Source organism: Mastigoproctus giganteus, chromosome 1, assembly GCF_048544385.1.
Source record: "Mastigoproctus giganteus isolate SK-2022 chromosome 1, ASM4854438v1, whole genome shotgun sequence".
In the NCBI taxonomy this organism is placed as follows: Eukaryota; Metazoa; Arthropoda; class Arachnida; order Uropygi; family Thelyphonidae; genus Mastigoproctus; species Mastigoproctus giganteus.
Genome location: NC_143575.1, coordinates 43,110,943 through 43,133,144, shown reverse-complemented (window position 1 = coordinate 43,133,144; position 22,202 = coordinate 43,110,943). Strand labels below are relative to the sequence as shown.

The window sequence follows — 22,202 nt, the reverse complement described above, 5'->3', positions numbered from 1 at the left end:
TTGCTGCAGAAGAAAGAAGACAAATCAGAAATAGGAAATTATAGACCAATTAGCTTGTTGTCCCACATCTACAAGTTTTTCACAAGGGTCACTAACATATTAGAAAGAATACTAGTTGAGAATCAACTGAAAGAGCAAGCTGGCTTTAGGACAGGATTCTCAACTATGGGTCACCTTCACATATCACAGCTAATGGAGAAAGCAAATGAATACAAAACACCATTATGCCTGGCGTTTGTGGATTTTGAAAAGGCATTTGACTCCATACAGCATAAGGCAATGTTTTGGGCAGTGAAAAGACAAGGCATAACATCCCATACATTATGATTTTGAAGAAAATATATGAGAATGTTACCTCCTCTATTAGACTAGACAAAGATAGTAGCAAATTTAAAATTGAGAAAGGAGCTCGACAAGGAGACACAATATCTCCGAAGTTGTTTACTGCTGCCCTTGAGGAAGCTTTCAGAAGGGCGCCTCCATAGCCAGGTGGGTAGGAGCAGCAGTGCACAGCACACGTTTCTTGATTAGAAAAGGGTTCGAGCCCGTGACCACCAAATATGGAGGATGCAGAAAGGTCAGGGAATGACCACCGCATATCCCCGGAGCAATATGGCCTTATTTGCTAATGCTCCTAAAAACCAAACAACAACAACTTTCAGATTAGACTGGTCGCAGAAAGGAGTTAGTGTGAATGGAGAGTACCTAAACCACTTATGATTTGCAGATGACATTGTGATCATAAGCTACGATCCCGAAGAATTAGAGGAAAACCTTAATCAGTTATGCAGAGTTAGTAAGGATTTTGGACTAAAGATGAATATGGCTAAAACAAAAGTAATGATGAACAAGTATGCCATAGAGGGGGATACAATGATTGAAGGAGCAGTAATCGAAAAGGTGGAGTCATATACTTATCTGGGACAAGTGATTAACTGTAACAATGATAAATGGCTGGAAGTCAAGAGAAGGATAAATTTTGGATGGATAGCATCCATCATAATATATATATAGTCACATACTGAGGGGCAATATCCCAATTTGTGTGAAATGTAAAATAATGAACCAATGTATACTCCCCACCATGATTTATGGAAGTGAAACTTGAGCACTCACCAAATACAGGCTATCATAGAGATTTTCAGTTTCCAAAAGAGGTTTCACCTCTATTTATTAATTTGTCTCTCATGCATGGTAATTATTTTCTAAAATGCCAATTACTTGAATCATTCCAGTGTTATTTGCAATATAGAGTTAAGTCCATCCAAGGTCAAGTAAAAACCTCATAGTAACTCCACATTTACTTTGATCAAAAACATCTGGTAACTTTTATATCAATATCAAAAAAGATTACATTTGCTATATATAGTAATAAAAGCAATTATAATATGTCTAAAGAGGACATATAATTAACTAGCATATTAGATTATGTCTGTTTAATATGCTAAACAATGGGCCCATGACAATCTCTATTATTAGTAGTAACATGTAAGAAAGTTTATAAAAGATCATCAAAAAAAAAAACCTTCCATATATCCTCCAATACTTTCTGTAGTTCTTTCTTGAATTTATTCAAACTGCCCACTTCCACAATAGATGGAGGTTCGTTCCAACAATCAACCACCCACAGGCTGAGGAGAAACCTCCACACATCTGTCCTGCAACCATCCTTCCTCAGTTTGAATTTATGTCCCCTCATGTGTAGCTTGAGCAAGAGGAAGAATATCATCGATACTGAGCTTGTTCAATCCATTCAGAGTCTTAAAGACCTCAATCAGAGGACCTCCCAAAGTGCCTAGTCTCCAGACTGAAATTTGCAGAACTGAAGTCTTTATTGGTAAGACCACCCTTTTGTTCCCTTCAAACTGATATTCAAACTAATATTTACACTATGGCAGACCGCCTGTATTGCTCAGAGAACTTCATATTTTATGCTATCCATTAGAATCTCAATGCTAATGAGATTCTTCCACTTGCCCAGATTAATTGCGTGAGGGGACATAAATACAAATTGAAAGACAGTTGAAGATGTGTGGAAATTTGCCTTTATCCCCAGGTGGTTGATTGCTGGAACAAACTTCCACCTGTCTTTGTAGAAGTTGACAGGTTAAATAAATTCAAGGCAGAACTAGACAAATATTTGGAGTGAATGGGAAGGGTTCTTTTATTTGGCTGATGCTGTATAAGCTTGCTTTCTTGCATCATATGCCTCTACTAATGCTAATGGACTCTCTATCCCACTTGAATAGTTTTGACCAGAATTTCACCTGGTACTCTGTTGCCATACACAGCCACCATCCTTTCCTGAATGGCCTTTGTCCCATTTCGTTGTTTGGTGAGAAACTTGACTGAACGATTCTCCAATTTCAGCAAATCCATAATTTGATACAAGAGTCTTCCTTCTTTCTGTTACAGCTGCACAAATTAAAAACATAGTGCGATCAAAATTAGTATGATTCAAGTTCAGATATGTAGGAACAGGATTAATCATGAGTCACTGAAATATAACTATGGGAAGTACCTTAGGTAGATAATTTATTGGTTTTTTTTTTTTTTTTTTAGGAGCATTAGCAACTAAGGCCATATTGCTCCGGGAATATGTGGTGGTCATTCTCTGACCTTTCCACATTCTCCGTATTTGGTGGTGACGGGCTTGAACTCCGGTCTAATCAAGAAGCGTGTGCTATGCACTGCTGCTCCTTCCCACCTGGCTACGGAGGCGCCCGATAATTTATTGAATGCCCCTCATAATGAGATCATCTGCTGCTGTAGAAAACACTCATTCAATAAATCCAGTAACCAGCATATTCTAGGCAGTAGCTGTACAGTTAAAATCCCCCATTTCTAGCACAGGTTCTGTTGATTAATTACATTATTTTTTGAAATAGGCATGTAGGAAACTGTTTTAGCATGCTACAATCATTATACCATTTTTGGAGGTAAAAAAAAAAAAAAAAAAAAAGCTCTGAATTAGTGTTTGAAGCATCATTATATGATATTTTGTCTAGAACAGCAAACTGTTCTGGCCTTTGACAAAATTAAGCTAAACAAAAAAAAAAAAAAAAAAAAAACAATTTTAGCATAACAGAGAGAAAAAAAAATTAAAATCATTAAAGGCTATATTATGATAATATAAAATGGTAATATAATATTTGAAAGTTTTTAATAAGAATGTTACCAAATAATTTTGTGCATAATAACACTTAAGGTATGGTTTTCATTGTTAGGTGAAGATGATAGACAAAATAAATTTGTCTTAAATAACATATCTTTGTACACTGTAAGCCATTTATGAATGGTCATGTGCTAGCATATGCATATATTCCTATACAATGCTACTCACAGCACCTGTGTCATACTGATTTGCCATTGCTTGTATAGGACTGGCAAACATAAAAATGTAAACTTAATTTCATAAAAGATTAAGTGTTTGGCTGAATCCTCTATGAAATCAGGGGTTTATTTATAAATTTGTCTTTCACAATAAAGTATTTCTTATGAAAGGCAAAAAAAAATACATAATTTGCCCGAAAATTAAAAAAAAAAAACAAAAAAAAAAAACTTAAAACTTTTTCCAATAATTCATGTAACTTTATATACTTCATTCATACAAAAGAAAAACTAGGAATACAATTAAGTCTTGAGTCAACACTAACCAATTATTTTATAAGAAATTATATGGTATTTCAAAAATATGCAGTTTATATTGTGCTTGCTAATTCAATATAAATGCTAAATAAGGTCTACACAGAACCTTTGGTGGTGGTGATGTAGAGGTTTAGCGGCACAAGGGCAACTGAGGCCAAGAACCTTTGAAACTTACTTTCAACATCATTTCAGATAGTGAATAACACAGTATATTTCAATTTTGTTTCAAGAGGGCTGATTCAAAAAAACCCATCAGGACACCTTCCCATGGACTGTGATTTTGGTTTCTACTAGACTGTAAATACAACAATTTTAAATGGATAGTGTTCATAATGTGAGTAACCAATATCTTGTTTTGAGTTGGCAGATTAAAATAAAAGTATTTCTTTCACAATATCTTTGGACCCTCCCTTCCATATAGTGTAAACTTGATTAGTATCAAGCTGTAAGCAAAAAGTCCAGAATTAGAGGTTTTTATAATGCAAGTAGTAGTGGCTATCCTGAAACAAGATGGATGATAAAAGTGAAAATGTACCTTGAGTGTATGTTCCAAAAGTGTGTGTGTGTGTGTTTTAAAATCAGACTGTAATTTGTAATCACTCAATCTAAATGCTACTGTTTTATCAAAGCATATTTATAAATTTCATCATTCCCAAATTGTTTCATAATACAGATAGAAATAAAAAAAAAAATTCCTACCAGAGTTATGCCCCTTCCCATCTGTATTTTAAATTTGGTATTAACTGTGTTGAAAACAGAAAAATCATTGTAGTCGGACCCAAAACAAACAGAGATCATAAACCTGCTTTTGATTTTTGGAAAGCAGTTAAAAATGGGGAAATTTGTTTATCGATAGAAATGTTTTCAGTCATAAATCAATTAATATTTTTTAATAAATAAAAATTACACTTTTAACTTCAATAAACAAAGTTTTATTTCAGTTATGCACAATGATGCTAATTTTTAACTTTGGTATATACCAAAGTTACAATACAATATGTGTATTCCACTGGCCTTTTTAAAAATGTGTGGAAGAACACACAAAAATGTAAACATACACAGCTGTATGTATTCTGTATAATTATGTGAAAAGCAAAGTAAGTAGCAATTTCTAGGAAGAAACTGCAGCAAAGACTTCATTAGATGAAGCACAAATATTAGAGATCAGTAAAAATACCTAAAATAATGTGGGCAATGATACATTAAATTACAAATCGACACATGAAATGTCCCTGTACAAGTAATATAAATATAAAAACTGAGCAAAACTCTGAAGAGTTCACTTTTAAGATTTCAAGATTATACAAACCATATGAATTCCTTCAAGATGAAACATTTCAGGTTTCACTTTGCATGAAGAATTGCAAAAATTCAACTTTCATTCTTAACTGTTGAAAAGATAACAATTCTGCTCAATTCTGATTATATACAATTTTTAGTAATCTTTATAATACAATTTTACTCCTTTAAAATAAATTCTTTCTATGTGACCATTAGGCCAATGAAATTTCCATATAATTTGAGTTTATGAAGAATTCAGTTTAATTGTGATCATAACAGTGTGTATGTATGCTAAAATTAAATATATGTACAAGTAATAAATATATTCATCAGAAGCAATTTTATAATCCTTAAAAAAATTCTATTTTTTTCTTTAAATGGTAGTAAGGAATGAAAACATTTCCTACAGACATATCCTAACTACTAGAGTGTGCTGCAAAAACATATTCTAACAATTAAATGCAGAAAGTCTGCCTATTATTTGTATAGCTGTTGGCTTAAAAAGTTAAGGATGAAAATGAGCATGGCTGTATAGTACATTTTATTACTGTTTTTGCTGAAGTATTTATGGCTGCTTGAAGGAAAACATACAAAACAAAACTTACTTTCTTTTTACTTTTAAATCCCCTTCTTTTTACGAAAAAAAAAAAAAAAATAATAAAAAAAAAAGCTTAAGTACAAATGAAAACATCAAACAAAAAATGAAATAACAGAGTAAAACAAGTTGAAAACTTTAAAAATAATTACATATATACAATATATTTTATATATAAAACCACAACTGTAAGTTTCATTGGTCAAATTCTTGCTTCTCTTATTTTTTCCCTTTATTTTACTAATTTTCATAACAAATCTAAAATCAACATGTTTACTGAAGAAATCACTATGAATGGCATATGGGGGGGGGGGGAGGAAGAAAATCTCATTACACTTTGATATATAAAAATGCACAAGGTATGCAAAATTGCCTGTGAGAATAAACCAAACAATAAAGCCAATTCTTTTCTGACATAATATTTAGTGTGAAATTTTTATCTTTACTTTTCATTTTAAGGCAATATTTCAACAGTAATCTAATAAATACATAATTACATAATGATTTGTTATAAATTTATTATATATTTGTTACAAAAAAAAATTTAAGTTATTGGCACAAAAGTTGCCCTGCAATGCAGGACATTTGTATTAACAATATTTTGAATGTACAAATTTTTTATCCACCTGTATATATATGGTACTGGTTTTCTAAAAATGCATGTGCATTATGTGAAGGCTGCAACCTTTCTTGGGACGAAAAGGAGATTCTGCATAAATATAAATATCCAAATACAAAGAAAATCAATGAATAATTCATTTTGCTGTACATAAACATGACTTGTAATGTATACGCACACACCGAACAAATTTTGTTACAGTGTGGAATATATTAGGAACATGACTAAAATACTGTGCATTTTCACACACACACACACACACACACACACACACACACACACACACACACACACACACACACACACACACACACACACACACACACACACACACACACGTCTGTGAATATATGTTTGTATCTATAAAATCATGCTGTTTTGGTTTATACAGATACAAACAGCTTTGCAGACTTCACCACATGCAACAAAACTTACTTCCTACAAACATACAAAACCAGTTTTTTTTTACAAAGTGGTGATATCAAGAGTAACACTGTGGCTTCTCTATGCAGAGAGCATTAGCAAGAAAAGACAAAATATACACTGGCAAATTTCCAAAGCTTGGAAATGTGATAACCATTATTTGAAGTAGTTTCCAACCAGCTGGGTATAACTGCTATTCTATATCACAGGCCAACAGCTTGAAATACTACTTATAAAGCTATTCTGGAAAATTGGATGAAATCAGCATATATATATACATAATACAACAGTAAAAAAAACAGTCCTGATAATGTCTTCAAAGAAGATATTAGCAATAACATGTGAGAAAATAAACCTGAAGTAAATACAACATAATCTGACCTTAAAATTAGGTAGAATCTTTGAAAATTTCAGAGGGAGAAAAAAGTTGTTTCGTAGCCATCTTAAACAGAAACTTTTACTTCCTACAATCAATTTTATACTACCATCATCTCATTTCATAAATAAACTTCATATGAATTTATATATATACAGTCTTCCAAGCAACATATATAAAACACAATATAAAATAAAAGTTGTGAGATCACTGAGAGGTCATGGACACACAGTCAACAAGAGGCTCTTCGGAACCAAGACTATCCATGTCATCACTGTCGCTGTCAGCTGAGGTATCACCTTCTGCTTCCATCTCTCCATCATTCAAAGCTACTCTTGCATAGTCATCTGTATCTATGGACTTACAAAAGTGAATAGCATATTTCAGTTTTTCTCGCAATACAGTTTTGCTGGAGTAACGAGGCATTTTCAACAAGAAAAAACATGTGTAACTTTCTGGAAGAAACTGGTCAGGAGGACTGTACTTATCTAGAACCTATTAGAATGTAAAATTTCACATTATAAAACTGATAGAACCTATTAAAATGTAAAAACTCGCATTATAAAACTTGATTTTATGCTAATTTATGAAAGGGGCTTCTCTTATTTGAAAAAATTAATACTATGCACTTATAATAAACAATTTAGAGCAACTTCAGATTAATAGAATGATGCTAAAATCATATAGTCATACCTCTAAAGTCTAGCAAACTTGAGACCTGATCCTTTCCAAATTTCTGATGGTCATATTATAATCATTCAAAAATAAGAAAATGCAAAACAATACTGCATTTCTATATTGCAACTTATTGTAAAGTATAGCAAAAATAAAATAAACTATTTTATCTTCCAACCCACCAAGTCATTAATGAGAATACCTTGGAGTCATCCTGGATAACAAACTCACTTTCCTCCAGCACATCAAACATATAAAAAATAAAATTAAGAACAATGCTGGGATGCTTCAACACATCACTAGGATAGCCCTTATTTACATTACTGTACACTGAAAGGACAGAATTCATGGGATACCTGGTTCCTGGGCAATGCGATATTGTCAACCCTCTTGCTAGTGGACAAACCCACCACTTGGCAGGTATACAGGGTGTCTCAAAAATATTGGTACAAACGTTTAGGGGAGGTAGGTAACATCTAAAGGAATGTGAATCGCATAGGAACCTATAACCGGAAACGTCATGGGAAAGTAGTAGCAGAGGCACAAGAAGCAGAAATGACACAAGACAGTAATTAGTGGCAAACATTTATTTGACATAATATTAACAATGGAGTACGAGATGGATGCATTTCATGATGTTGCAACAGATGCTCGAAGGTTCCATCATGAGACGTGATGCATGCGTCACACCAACGCAGCATGGATTGGCGGACACGGTCGAACACACCTGGAGTTTCTTTGAAAGTAGCAGCAGCGCAGACGAGTCTTGCCACGAGATCCATTTCCGTCTCCACAGGCAATTCATATACGATAGATTTGAGGGCCCCCACAGAAAAAAATCAAGGCTCGATAAATCAGGTGAGCGCGGGGGCCAGGCAACGGGTTCACCACGGCCAATCCATTGACGCTCAAAACGCCTGTTCAAATGGTCACGAACACATCTTCCATAATGGGCAGGCGCCCCATCATGTTGACACCAAATGCTGCGTCTCACATTTGCTGGAACATCGTCAAGTAACCCTGGTAGAACTTGTTCAAGAAAGATCTGATGTTTAGCGGAGTTCATGTGGGATGGTAACAGGTATGGGCCGACTAAGCAGTCACCGACCATACCTGCCCACACATTTACTGGAAAGCGATGTTGTGCTGCATGGGAGCGCACACTGTGTGGGCCCTCTGCTAATATACAATAGGTGCATGTCTGCCAGCTCACAGTTCGTATATCAATGCATGCTCTTCGTGCGGCGACTACTGCTTGAATGAGTAAACCAGAAATTTTCCCTTCCGCGAACTGATGAACAGCACAGTGTACCGACTTACGGTGATGTTTCCGGTTATGGGTTCCTATGCAATTCACATTCCTTTAGATGTTATCTACCTCCTCTAAACGTTTGTACCAATATTTTTGAGACACCCTGTATAGGTACACTGCATTCATGTAGATGGTAATTCGATGTCAGTATGAATAAGTGTCATGAGTTAGCCAATTTTGAAAGAGGGTGCCCGATGCATGGGTCACTCTCTTGCAGAGGTGATACAGAAATTGCACTAACACAGTTCGACAGTAGTAAGAGTGTATCCGGAATATGCCATTTCTGGAATAACATCTAATTGTGGACAGCGCTGTGGGTAGAGAACAGTGGTCAATGAATGTGGCCATCGATGTCTTTCTTGCATTGTTTCAGCTATCTGGGAATGGTTGGCTGAAACAATGCAAATCACTGCCAACATCAACGAGGGGGGATACCAGAAAAGCTTCCACCAAGACCATCAGATGATCATTAGCTGCAATAAGTTATGGGTCCCATTGCTAACACCACAACACAGGACTCTACACCTCAAATGGGCAAAAGAACATCGATACTGGGCCTTGGATGATTGGAAACGGGTTTCCTGGTCCGATGAGTCCCGTTTCCAGTTATTTGGAGTGAAGGGGAAGGTGCATATCTGGTGGAAACTGCAAGAAGCTATGCATCCGTCATGTCAACAAGGAACTATTCAGGCAGATTGATGGTCAGTAATGGTCTAGGGTGTGTTCAACTGACACATGTTGGGACCTCTGGTACATCTAGATGCATTTCTGCACAGTCCAGGTTACGTGTTCATCCTTGCAGACCATCTGCATCCCTTCATGGTCATCGTGCACCCACAGGGCAATGGACTCTTCCAGCAGGACAATGCACATCCCCACAGAGCTGTGGTGACTAGAATATGGTTCGAAGAGCATTCTACAGATTTTATTACTATGGAATGGCCTCTCCGTTCAGCGGACATGAACTCTGTGGAGCATCTTTGGATCCTCCAGCCAGGAATGCAACAGAATTATGAACAGTGGTGCAGCAAGCATGGATGGAAATACCTGTGTAATGCTTTCGTGAACTAGTGGACTCAATGCCTCGCTGTGTGACAGCTCTTATGTGGGCGGAAGGTGGGCCTACCCATTACTAGATAGGTATCCCATGATTTCTGTCCACTCAATATATTTCTTCCCATTATTACTTATGGAGCTGGAGTTTGTTTTGACATGTTGACAGAGCCATCAATAAATGCAACATGGATCTCTTTTAGTGACCAATTCTACCATTACAAATAGAGCCTGCAGGAGAGTGTCCTGCCAGCAATTGCAGGTCATCGAAGGAGAAACGACACTTGACTTGGAGTGTATTTACCAGGGCCTTTTCCTCCAAAAAAGTACCACTGTACAAATTTCCGGGAACAACATCAACCTTAACAATGACCTAAAAGTAGTCCACAAGGAACAAGCTCTTACAAATTAGGCGAGCTAGATGGAATGATAAGCAGAAAGGAACCGTTACACAGAAATTTGTACCTGACATCATAATGGCAGTGAAGCTAATTACAAAATCATGGCTGTCTACTGGCCTTTATGCTTCATTCTTGATTGCAAGGTGCTACACCCTGTACTCAAGAAATCAATCGAAGAATTAATTGAGAAATTAGGAAATCTTTTAAAGTGTTGTGGAGTGCATTAAACTTAAGGAAGAGAAAAAAGAAGACTACAAATTATTGTACAGGTTACAAGAGGGTATTGAACATTTAGCTGCTAAGGATTTAAAACAACAAATACTGGAGAAATTTTTTAAATAGGTTGGTATATTTGGTATAAGGTTGGTATAAGTGGGATGAGCTTTGTCACCTGAATTCCACACTTCAAAAGGCTTATTACAAGGTTGTTGCATGTCGCCAACACTTTTCAAAATTTATATTGACATCTACCTAAGATCCTGGTCAAAAAAATGTAATAAAATGGGATTGCCGATTAATAAGAACACTTATATTCACAATTTACTTTTTGCAGATGATCAGGTGGTGATAGCACAAGACTTAGAAGATGCAAAGTATGCATGTCGTCAATTGTTTGAGGAATATAAACAATGGGGTTTAAAAATCAATTTTAGCAAGACTGAAATGTTGTCTTCAGGGCCAGGACACGTTCTAAATATTGCAGGTTTTAAAATCAAACAAGTCGATAAATTCGAATATCTGGGATCAATCTTACAAAGTGATGGATCATCCCAAGCAGAGATCAATAAGAGAATTACAGACGGCAGAAAGGCTACCGGCATGTTAAACTCTGTTGTGTGGAGCAAAAATATCCTAAATAAAACAAAGAAACTTATATTTCAAACGATTGTACAAAGTCTTCTATTGTATGGAGCGGAAACCTGGACATTGAATAGGCGAGTGGAAAACAAATTGCTCTCCACAGAAATGGATTTTTGGAGACGCTCAGCAGGAACTTCTAGAAGAGACAGAAAACAGAATGAAGACATAAGGGGAAAAAATGGAAGTGAGAAAGACTATTATTGACACCATCAAAGAAAAGTGTCTAACATGGTATGGACATGTAAAACGGATGCAAGAAAACAGACATCCAAAGGCTATCCTCCTGGAATGGATACCTCCTGGAAGAAGGAGAAGAGGAAGACCTAGGAGGACATGGATGGATGGAGTACGGGAGTGCATGACAGCCCGAGGCTTAACCGACAAAGACACCTTAAACCACACTTTATGGAGGAAAAAAATTCCTAACAAGAAATAACTTGTAGGCTGAGGAAACCCATTGTAAATGGAAACAATCCTCTTGAAGAAGAAGGTATATTTATAACGTGTTTTTGTATCCATTGTTTTTTTTTTATTTTTAATTTTGAAACTGAAATCGGTTGATATGTGTTTATATATAGAGTACTATACAGATTGGTAAGATAAACAACTTTTTTTAAAAAAATCCTCCTGTTTGTTATCAGCTGCTTAATGTTATTAATTTTCGTAAATAACTTGTAGGCTGAGGAAACCCATTGTAAATGGAAACAATCCTCTTGAAGAAGAAGAAGGTATATTTATAACGTGTTTTTGTATCCATTGTTTTTTTTTTATTTTTAATTTTGAAACTGAAATCGGTTGAAATCTTTTGTTTATATATAGAGTACTATACAGATTGGTAAGATAAACAACTTTTTTAAAAAAAATCCTCCTGTTTGTTATCAGCTGCTTAATGTTATTAATTTTCGTAAACCAAATGTGATCACAATAAGTGGCACGCACTGTAATTTTAATATAAATTAGTCTTATAACAATAATATTTTTTATATTTTTGTTTTTCAAAGTGTTAAACAGGCTAATATGGTTAACGTGCATATGCTGCTCCTAGCAAATAATACCGTACAGCCCGGCCTGCATTGTGAGTTCAATTAACACGTGTTTCGTTTACCGCTATTTGAAAAAATTATACCACGTTTCACTTTACACGATGCAAATTTCCAGTTAATGCGATCTTTTTTTTTTTATGCGATAGTTGAAAAAGATTTGACTCGCACATTAAGCTTACCACGTGTCGGACGGGCAATAAACAAACGTTTGCCTACTGCCTGCCTCAGTGTGGTCCATCAACCATCGGAAGAAGACGTGTTACTTGGCCTTGGACTCCCGCTAATAAAGTCAATGCAGACTTGCATTTAAAAATTCTAATTTTTAAATGAGCCAGATGAAAATGTTACCACGAAGGAGATAACGGTAAAAGAACTAGATGAAATCTTTCGTATCGCAGAGAACCTCAAACAAAAGGTTTGAAGTTCGAGGTTCTCTGCGATACGAAATTTATTTTTATTTTGCCAGGGCACAGAGAAGATTGTTGTCGGCTATCAGAAATTGATTGATGAAAAGAGAAAGTAAACATTGTTCAAATATTTCCGCAACAGTCATTTCTTCATTGCGTATTTTATGACAGGGGTTCCCAAACTTTCTCAGTTCATGGCTCCCTTAATGTCTCAGTAATTTTTTCACAGTGCACCTAGACCAAAAGAAATACCTAACAGTTCCGTTTAGTAGTTAGGTGCAAACAACTTAATAAGAAATGTTGAAACTGTGAACTACGCTAGTAGTTTGCACGGTGTCCGATAAATGTCGAGTATCACTGTGCTTCCATTGAAAATTTAAAATATTCCGTGGCGCAGTTTGGGAACCGCTGTTTTATGCAATAAACATTTAATTCCATAATTATTTTCAATATCTTTTATATGATATACAGTTAAAAAGTTATTTAAAAGGTAATTTTAAAATTCTTTATAGACATTCCAGAAGGTCAAGGACCAATTATAATTTTTCCTATTGACTATTATATTCGATTAGTGCATTTCTGTTTTGCATGATGCGCTCGCGGGAAGAATTAATCGAGGCCAGCCTGTATATGGCCATAGAGTACAGTGCATAAAGTGATATTGGAATTATTTTATACTGTTTGTTGTAAAAATAAGGCCCATATAACTCTCACGATAACTACTTTTTAGGTGCATGAAATGGTTAAGTTGTAAAATTTCTCAAAACTCCCTCGCTACAGCCATACATGCCATTTCCAATAGTTTTTAAAGGTAATATCAGTGATAAAGTAACAGTTATGGGGAGTAGTAAAGATATCACAGAGTTTCAAACAGGTATGACTACGGAAGTTGAAGGGTTGGGTGCTTCCATATCGGAAACACGTCTTGTCGGTTGTTCATGCTCCACTGTGATTAAGGTGTACAAAGAATGGAGCCAAATGGGTCAAACCACCTCCCACTGACAGAACTGTAAAGTATTATGCAAAGGATGGTAAGCAAAGGATGCAGCGCACTGTACAGTCTCAACAGCAGATCACTGACTCTATTTAAAAGTTACAGCTGACAGTTACAGGCTCCGCAAAAACGATAAGTGTTTGCCTTTTATTTACATGATTGTTGTTTTATATTGTACTTAATACGTAGTCATATAGTTATAGTTACGCTGGTTATTTTTTATTTTAATTTAGATAAAGAGTTTTGTGGATTTTACTTACGATAGGTAAAACCGTTATTTTTGTTCGATTTTTGTAGCCATTGTTTTTGTATATAGGGAATTCAAAGTTTTTGTAGGGAATTCAAATTTTTTAATTGAGGTAGCTCTAACGCATAATTATATAGTAATACGCTTCACTGTTTCTATTTCATAGTTTCTATTCAAATACTACTGACATTTAATTTATTGATTTTATTAATTTAAACTACCATGCCCCGAACTAGAGCAGCAAAGCAACGGGCACAAAGTGGCAGGAGTGTTGTGACTCGGGGGAGAACTGAGGGGGGCGATTCTCCAACGCGTCACAGCCTAAAAAAATGTGCAACTTGTGAAATGTTTGCCGAACTCTCTGGAACGGAACATGATATTGCCATGGGGGATGTCTTTGTGTGTGCGCGATGTAAGGAGTGTAAGGAAATCAGGCGACAACTCAGCGTTGTTATGGGCCTATATGAGAGTATGAAGGACAGGGTGGATGCCCTCGAAGGAAATAAATTGAGGGGCCCATCAAGCTCTCAGCTGCCCACATCAACGCCAGAGCTTGCACTTGGTCATCACGCAACACAGCGGCAACCCCCAAGGCAGAATGCGCTGGTCCCACAGGAACTATTAGTTGTTGGTGACTCTATTGTCAGGGAAACGGGGAACATGCTATGTAAAAAGGATAGGTGGAACAGGACCAGGGTATGTCTGCCAGGGGCAAAGGTTGATGACGTTGTAGAGCGGATATCATCTTTCAAGGGCACAAAAGGTGATATAGTTGTACACGTTGGCACTAATGATATTAAGAGTAGGAGACCGGCAGAATTACTCAACAAGTACAGGTCACTGTTGAAAAAAAGCCGAGAATTAGGGTTGAATTTGAAAGTGTCTGCAATTCTGCCCAGACACGATAGGAGGGAGTATATGATGAGAGCCTTGTTGATCAATTCGGCCCTGGAAAGATTGTGCAAGGCTCAAGGGGTAGAATTTTTTTCAGCCTGGACTGTACTTGTTAACAGGAGAGATTGCTTCTACAGGGATGGGATACACTTAAATAGAAAGGGTGCAAAAATATTTGCTGATGCTATCGAGGCAGTGTTAGGTGGGTCGGAAAACTGCTAGCTTGTGGGGATACAAAGACTAATAGTTTAACAGTAACCACAGGCAGAGGTGAAGGTGATTCTTGCACAACTTCTATTAGAATAAGAAGCGACCTGGAGCGAGGGGTGTTGGGGGTTTCAGGGACGGATGGCAGTCATCCTGGAATAGTTGGGTATATGGGATGTGTTAGGGTAACAAGGAATAGGCATAGGAGCATGTATGCTTGCATGTATACCAATGCTAGAAGTATAGTAAATAAATTTGATGAATTTGAAGTGTTGGTCAAGACATCAAAGGCGGATATTGTTGGGATAGCAGAGACGTGGTGTCACAAAGATATAAGGAATGCAGAACTGGAATTTGGGGAGTACAATGTGTACAGAAAGGATAGACAGGACAGAAAGGGAGGAGGTGTTATGCTGTTAATTAAGAAAAACATAAAATCAAAAGAAGTGCATCCAGTTGATATAGATGGACAGTGCACTGTTGAGTCAGTTTGGTGTGACATAAGCACTGCAAAAGCAAAGATAAGAGTAGGAGTGTGTTATAGGCCTAATGACTCGAATGAGTACAATGAACAATTGTACAGAGAAATAGAGTGGGCCAGTAAATCAGAATGTCTTATAATGGGGGATTTTAACTTCCCAGATATTGACTGGAACTTGTGGGCTGGTCACTCACACACTAGTCAGACTTTTGTGGATTTATTGGATGATTGTTTTCTGCAGCAGCATGTTCGAGAGGCAACCAGAGAAAGTAATACTCTTGATCTGGTTATCAGCAGTGATCATTCGTGTATTAAGAATTTGCAGATAAAGGAACCACTAGGTGGCAGTGATCACAGTGTGCTGAAGTGGGATTTACTCAAAGAGGTAACTACCGTCAGGGGTAAAGGAAAGGGTTTTTGCTTCCGTAAAGGGGAGTACAGTGGTCTCAGACAGTTTTTAAATTCTGTACAGTGGGATCGACTGACGATGTTACAAACAGTAAATTCTAAGTGGGAAGCATTCAAGGAATTAATCGTGGAAGCTACTAGACTTTTCATACCGATGAAGAAAGATTGTTCAAGGTTTAGGCCTAAATGGTTATCAAATGAACTAATGAGACTCGTGACAGAGAAGAAAAATGCATGGGATGCATATAAATTATCAGGCGACGCAGAAGCCTGTAGCAGATATAAGCTAGTCTGTAATCAGGTCACAAAGGAGGTTCGGCAGGCAAAGGCGGATTACGAGAAATCTTTGGCAAAAGATGCTAAGAAAAACAGCAAGGATTTCTTTACTTATATAAACTCTAAAAGGAAGGGGCTGAATATGATTGGTCCACTTGACATCGATGGTTCGACTGTTGATGATCCTGCTCAGATAGCAAACAAACTGAATGAGTATTTTGCATCTACATTCACACGTGAGGAATCATTACAGTTTGAAAATGGAAGAAGGTTATCAAATTGTAGCAGTGTGCTTAATGATTTTGTAATAACTGAGAGCAAAGTGGAGGAGAAATTGTTGAAGTTAAACATAAGAAAGGCACCTGGGGCTGATGGGATCTATCCAGTTATATTAAAGGAGGCGGCAAAGCAACTAAGCAAACCCTTAGCCATAATTATGAGAGCATCCTTGGATTCAGGGGAGGTTCCCACGGACTGGAGATGTGCAAATGTATCCCCAATTCACAAAGGAGGTTCGAAGGGTGACACGAATAATTACAGACCAGTTAGTTTAACTTCTGTTCCGGGTAAAATAATGGAGTCACTGGTTAAAGATGCATTGCAGGATCATCTAGACAAGACTGCAGCAATAATTCAGACACAGCATGGGTTTGTTAAGGGAAAGTCTTGTCTGACAAATTTGATTGGTTATTATGATGTGGTCACAAAGGAACTGGATGCAAAAAATAATTTTGATATCATATACTTGGATTTCAGGAAAGCTTTTGACACTGTTGCGCATGGAAGACTACTGTACAAATTGGAGCAGAATGGTATTAAGGGTAAGTTGCTACAATGGATAAAAGGATGGTTAAGTGGGAGAAGACAGAGGGTGGTAATCAATGGGTGCTGCTCTTCGTGGACTAATGTTATTAGTGGAGTCCCACAGGGTTCGGTGTTGGGTCCACTGTTGTTTTGTATATTTATCAATGATATTGATGAAGGTATATCAGGCTTAATGTCGAAGTTTGCAGATGACACAAAGGTTGGCAGGGTTGTTAATGACAGTAATGGCAGTGTACTACTGCAACAGGATCTAGATAATTTGGGCAGATGGGCTAAGAAGTGGCAACTGAAGTTTAACCTTGACAAATGCAAAGTACTACATATGGGTAGAAGTAACCCCAGAGAAACGTACCAACTGTGTGGTACTACACTTAAGGTGGTAGAAAATGAAAAAGACCTGGGAGTAATTGTGCAGTCAGATATGAAGTTTTCTGAGCAATGTAGACAGGCTGCTAGGGCAGGTCATGGGGTTTTGTCAATGATATATAGGAATTTTGCTAGCAGGGAAAAGGAGGTGATTGTCCCTCTGTATAAGGCAATGATCAGGCCACGCCTTGAGTACTGCGTACAGGTCTGGAGGCCTCATTTTAGGAAGGATGTAGATTTGCTTGAGCGTGTACAGAGAAGAGCAACACGATTGGTGAGGGGAATGAAGGGATCCTCTTACCAAGAGAGGCTTAAGTTCTGCAAATTGCAGTGGCTGGAGACTAGGCACCTGCGCGGTGATCTGATTGAGGTCTATAAGGCCTTGAATGGGTTGAGCACGCTGAATTCTGATGGGATCCTCCCACTTGTTCAGAATACGAACCTACGGGGACATAAGTTCAAATTAAGAAAGGATAGATGTAGAATAGATGTGCGGAAATTTGCCTTTAGCCAGCGGGTGGTTAATTGCTGGAACAAACTTCCATCTGTCGTTGTGGAAGTTGATAGGTTAAATAAATTTAAGGAGGAACTGGACAGGCAATTGGAGGGTATGGTGTGATTTTTTTTTTTTTTTTTTGGCTGATGCTGCATAAGCTCCTACACTTGCTTTCTTGCATCAAGTGCCACTACTACTACTACTACTACTACTACTACTGTGCAACAGCTGAGATCACAATACGATATGCTGAATGTAAGAACAATATCGGAAATGATGATGTGCTGCACAGTAAGACATACCGGGTTCCACAGCAGATGATGCAAGAAACACTCTCTCTGCACTGCTGATCATTGTTGACAACGAATGCTGTGGTGTCAACAACACTTCCGGTTGGACACTGGAAGACTGTAAATGAGTGTGCTGGTTGGATGAGTCCAAATACAACATGCTGATGGATGCCTTCATGCGTGGTGCAAACAACACACGATGCCCACTATCCAGGTAGGTTGCTTGATATGGGGAATGCTTTGCTGGCAAGAACTAGGACCCAAGATGCGTACGGACCAACATTTCACTGGTGAGGCCTACCTGCAGCTCTCTGGAGCCCGTGTTGCATTTTTTTCCTAGACAGAAATGGGATCTTCCAAGACAAGAATGCATTGTCATTAGGCCCAAACTATATATTAGTGGTTCAAGGAACACAATGAAGATATCACCCACTTTGATTGGCCTCCAAATTTGCCCGATCCAATCGATCACCTGTGGAATGTTTTGGAATGGAAAGTTAGGGGTATGGACACACAACTGTCAACTATTGTGATACCATGGAAAGCCTTGAAGGCAGCATGGTTGCAGATCCCTATGGTCATCTTCAAACATCTAGTGGATGTCAATGCCTAAGAGAATAATGACTGATATCTGTGCGAGAGGTGGCCCAACATTAGTTAGGTGGTCATAATTCAGTGAATGCTGAGTGTAAATTGATTAGTATTAAAAATATACTATTATTAAAGAAAACAGACATTGTATATAATAAATATACAATGTCTGTTTTCTTTTAATCTCTGGAAAGTCTGGGATAAGCCTCTATTGCTGGAAACCTGATTATGTGGTAACTCATCCATCATATCACCAGCAAATTTTAAAATTTTACTACAGGGATGAGGTTATGAAGGCTAATTTTTCCTTTACTTAATTTTAGGTGAACATTTCTGGAGCAGATTAGCTGAATGCTGATTCTGTCCTGTTCTGTGGTTGTGTGAAACTTTCTTGGTTACCGGATCTTTGAGGATATTAATCATCCATTATGATGGTATCTGATAGGACCTCGATTCTTATTGATTGCAAATAAGAAACGAACTATATTAAAAAAAAATGATTCCATATATTCTCTATGGCTATTATATCTGTTCACAGAGAGTATATGGCTATTCCAGTCTAAGGTAGTGAGCCCGCATCCATGAATGGTAGGCCATTTCAGAACTTGGAGATATTTGTATCCGATAACCTTTTGTTGTTGTTCTTTTAATTTCTTCCATCTTCTAAATGCCTGTCCAAAGCATGCCATAACACACCCAACAATCTGCTTGATATACTAGGCCTCCAAATAACTTGTGTTCTGGTTGTGGGATATGAGATTTCTTTAGCCTATGAAATTAGTATTAAAATTGTATTTCCTGGAAGCTCTGGCTAAGGAATTGCTGATATCTGGTATGAATTGCATGTAGATGTATTTGGTTTGGTCCTACAGGTCTATGGTAAAAAAAAAATCTACAAAAATTAGGTTTTGTCTGTCCCAAAATAATGTGGTCATAATTTTTTGCGATGATCTGGCAAGTTGAGTTTTTTTATTCACTGGAAATGACAGATCCGTCCATTCCATACTGTGGCATTCAGAATAAAGCTTATAATGGAAGTTATCAGTGTCATCATCTGTTATTAGGCTTTTAAAAAAATCTCCTCTATTGCACTCACTTAACAGGCCTTGGCAGATCTTCTGCTTGGAGAATTTCATTTCTCCTATAATCCAATACATTTAAAATAGTTAATAGCACTTCTCTTTGAACACTGTAGTGCTTGCATCCCAGCAAATATGGTTATTGTCCTGGCTTTTTAAATCATTTCATCCTGTATTGTTATCTGTCATGTACACAGACTTATCTTCTGCTCCTTGGCTGGTCACAAATGTCAGTGATTTCAACTTTAAAATGTGTAAGCCATCTGTGAGCATTCCTTATATCAAGAGTCTTGTGGTACACTTTCCTCAATTTTTCACGAATCCAGACAGCTGAATTTTCTCCTGACTTGAAAACGATGACTGATCGTTGGTGAAAATGGACATCAGTTTGACTGTTTATAACTTCAAATCTGAATACACAGAAACTTTTATTTTAGCATGTTTATGTCTTAAAATATATACTAGCAATATATATATATATATATATACACAGTGGATTCCGGTTATTTGGGCCACCGGTTAATCGGGGCAGCTTTTTATTTGGGACAAATCTTAGGGAACAGAACCCAATCAAAAAAATAGCCAGGGTTTATACTTCGCTTAATTGGGACAACATGCCGTTTAATCGGGGCAGGAGACCGCAGCACTCGAGATTACCCTACGATTGTCTCCGACCATTGTCCAGTTGTATTTCTGGAGGTCACAACCATAAAACAATTAGCAATTTCCGGTTTAGTGGGCTTTTCTGTTAGTGAAATCTATAAATGGATAGTAGACTCGATCTTATTGAATTTGTGAGAATACCAACATTCTGCGGGTTTTTACATCATTATGGTGAAATGTGTTTACACTTCTATGAAATCTTCAATCATATAAAAAAATAAGTTTCAGAATCTTCTCTTCATTCCTATTTTTTAAGCTTCATAACCTGTTACTCTGTTCTCACTTGTGCATATCGTGTTACTTGCAATTTGTGTGTGCAGTGTTCTTTGTTATTGATTGCTTATCTTTTTTACTGTTTTAAATTTTAACCCCCACCCACAAATGTTAGTGAACAGAAATATCAATTAGTTAGTATGTACATATTACAGTACTCATTAATTAAGCTATGCACGTAAGCGTAAATTTATTTTTATTTTGCTAACCTGTGGAAAATATTCTTCCGATTTTCACATATCATTTAATTTTTTAATTGGCAAAGTAATAAGTGTAAATTTGTACTTAATATATCTTTACTTTTATAGCCTGTGGATAATATTGATCCTATTTTCACTAATTATAATTGCTGTTTAATAGAATTAAAATTCAGTTCACAAACGTGATTTGACCGTACAGAAAATCAATCATAAAGTTGTAACTATTTACGTGAAACCTCGCATAATTGGGGCAGCCTCTTAATCGAGCCAAAATGCACTAGTCTCAATGTGTCCCAAATAACCAGAATCGACTGTGTATATATAACTTCATAACACAAAATTCTGTTGCCCAAGAGGCATTATTTATTGACTGATCCTTGTATCAATTAGGACTTTGTTGGGTTTCAGATTGTTATGGCTACTAGTGAAAGTAAAATATTTTAACAGCTTGTAAAAATCATAACAAAGAATTGTTATAATTCAAAAATGCCATACACAGAAAGATGATTAAAGAAAATGATACTTACCTGTAAAACAAAATCTCTGCCCCTGAAATCTGCAATGGTACGGGGCAAGCGGGTACGTCCCCAGACAAATCTAAGAAAGAGAGATCGCTCAGTATTTGAGAATTCCTCCATGACTTCCCAGAACCACTGCACTAAGGAAGAATCTGGTTCTATTCCTTTATACGTGGCTACAGCTTTTAGCAACTGAATCGGTATATCAGGGCTACCACAGACCTAAGAGGGAAGGGGAGAAAATTAAACACATGTACTATTGTTATGTTTGAAATATTATCTTATCTGCATATAACTCATGGAAAATCATTAGTGGTGGCCAGTTTAAGCTTTAGCTGTCTGTATTTAATCAAGAATGTAATAAAATGTATTTCCAGTTTAAATATATTTGTCACTACCAAGGGGTAAATTTTGTTCCTTTTCTGAGTGAATCAAACTTTTGACATGTACTGCTGCATAGGAAAATCATTCTGGTATATAATGATAACTATTTCTCAGATATTCTCATGGTATTTACAATAATTTCTTTTCAATATCTAGTATCCCCCCCACTTTTTTTAATGTGAAATTCTACAGTTTATAATTTTACACCATTCCTCATATAGATCATTTTAAAATTTTTGCTGATATTTAATTTATTTCTATTTCTAAAATACTTTTCAACACAACATCATACAAAATATTGTAATATAATGCATAA

At 36.7% G+C, this 22,202-nt stretch overlaps 1 protein-coding gene across 1 annotated transcript in view; it reads right to left on the bottom strand.

Moving 5' to 3' along the window:
* Positions 1 to 6,083: 6,083 nt before the first annotated feature.
* The window catches only part of HERC2 (E3 ubiquitin-protein ligase HERC2), a 971,627-nt gene continuing 955,508 nt past the window's right edge, over positions 6,084 to 22,202 (bottom strand). Inside the window, exons 81-82 of the mRNA XM_090372402.1 lie at positions 21,512 to 21,724; positions 6,084 to 7,437 (exon numbers count right to left, since the gene is read on the bottom strand). Of these exons, the coding sequence (XP_090228528.1) occupies positions 7,150 to 7,437; positions 21,512 to 21,724 (501 nt within the window). The 3' untranslated portion in view covers positions 6,084 to 7,149. The remainder of the gene's footprint in view (positions 7,438 to 21,511; positions 21,725 to 22,202) is intronic.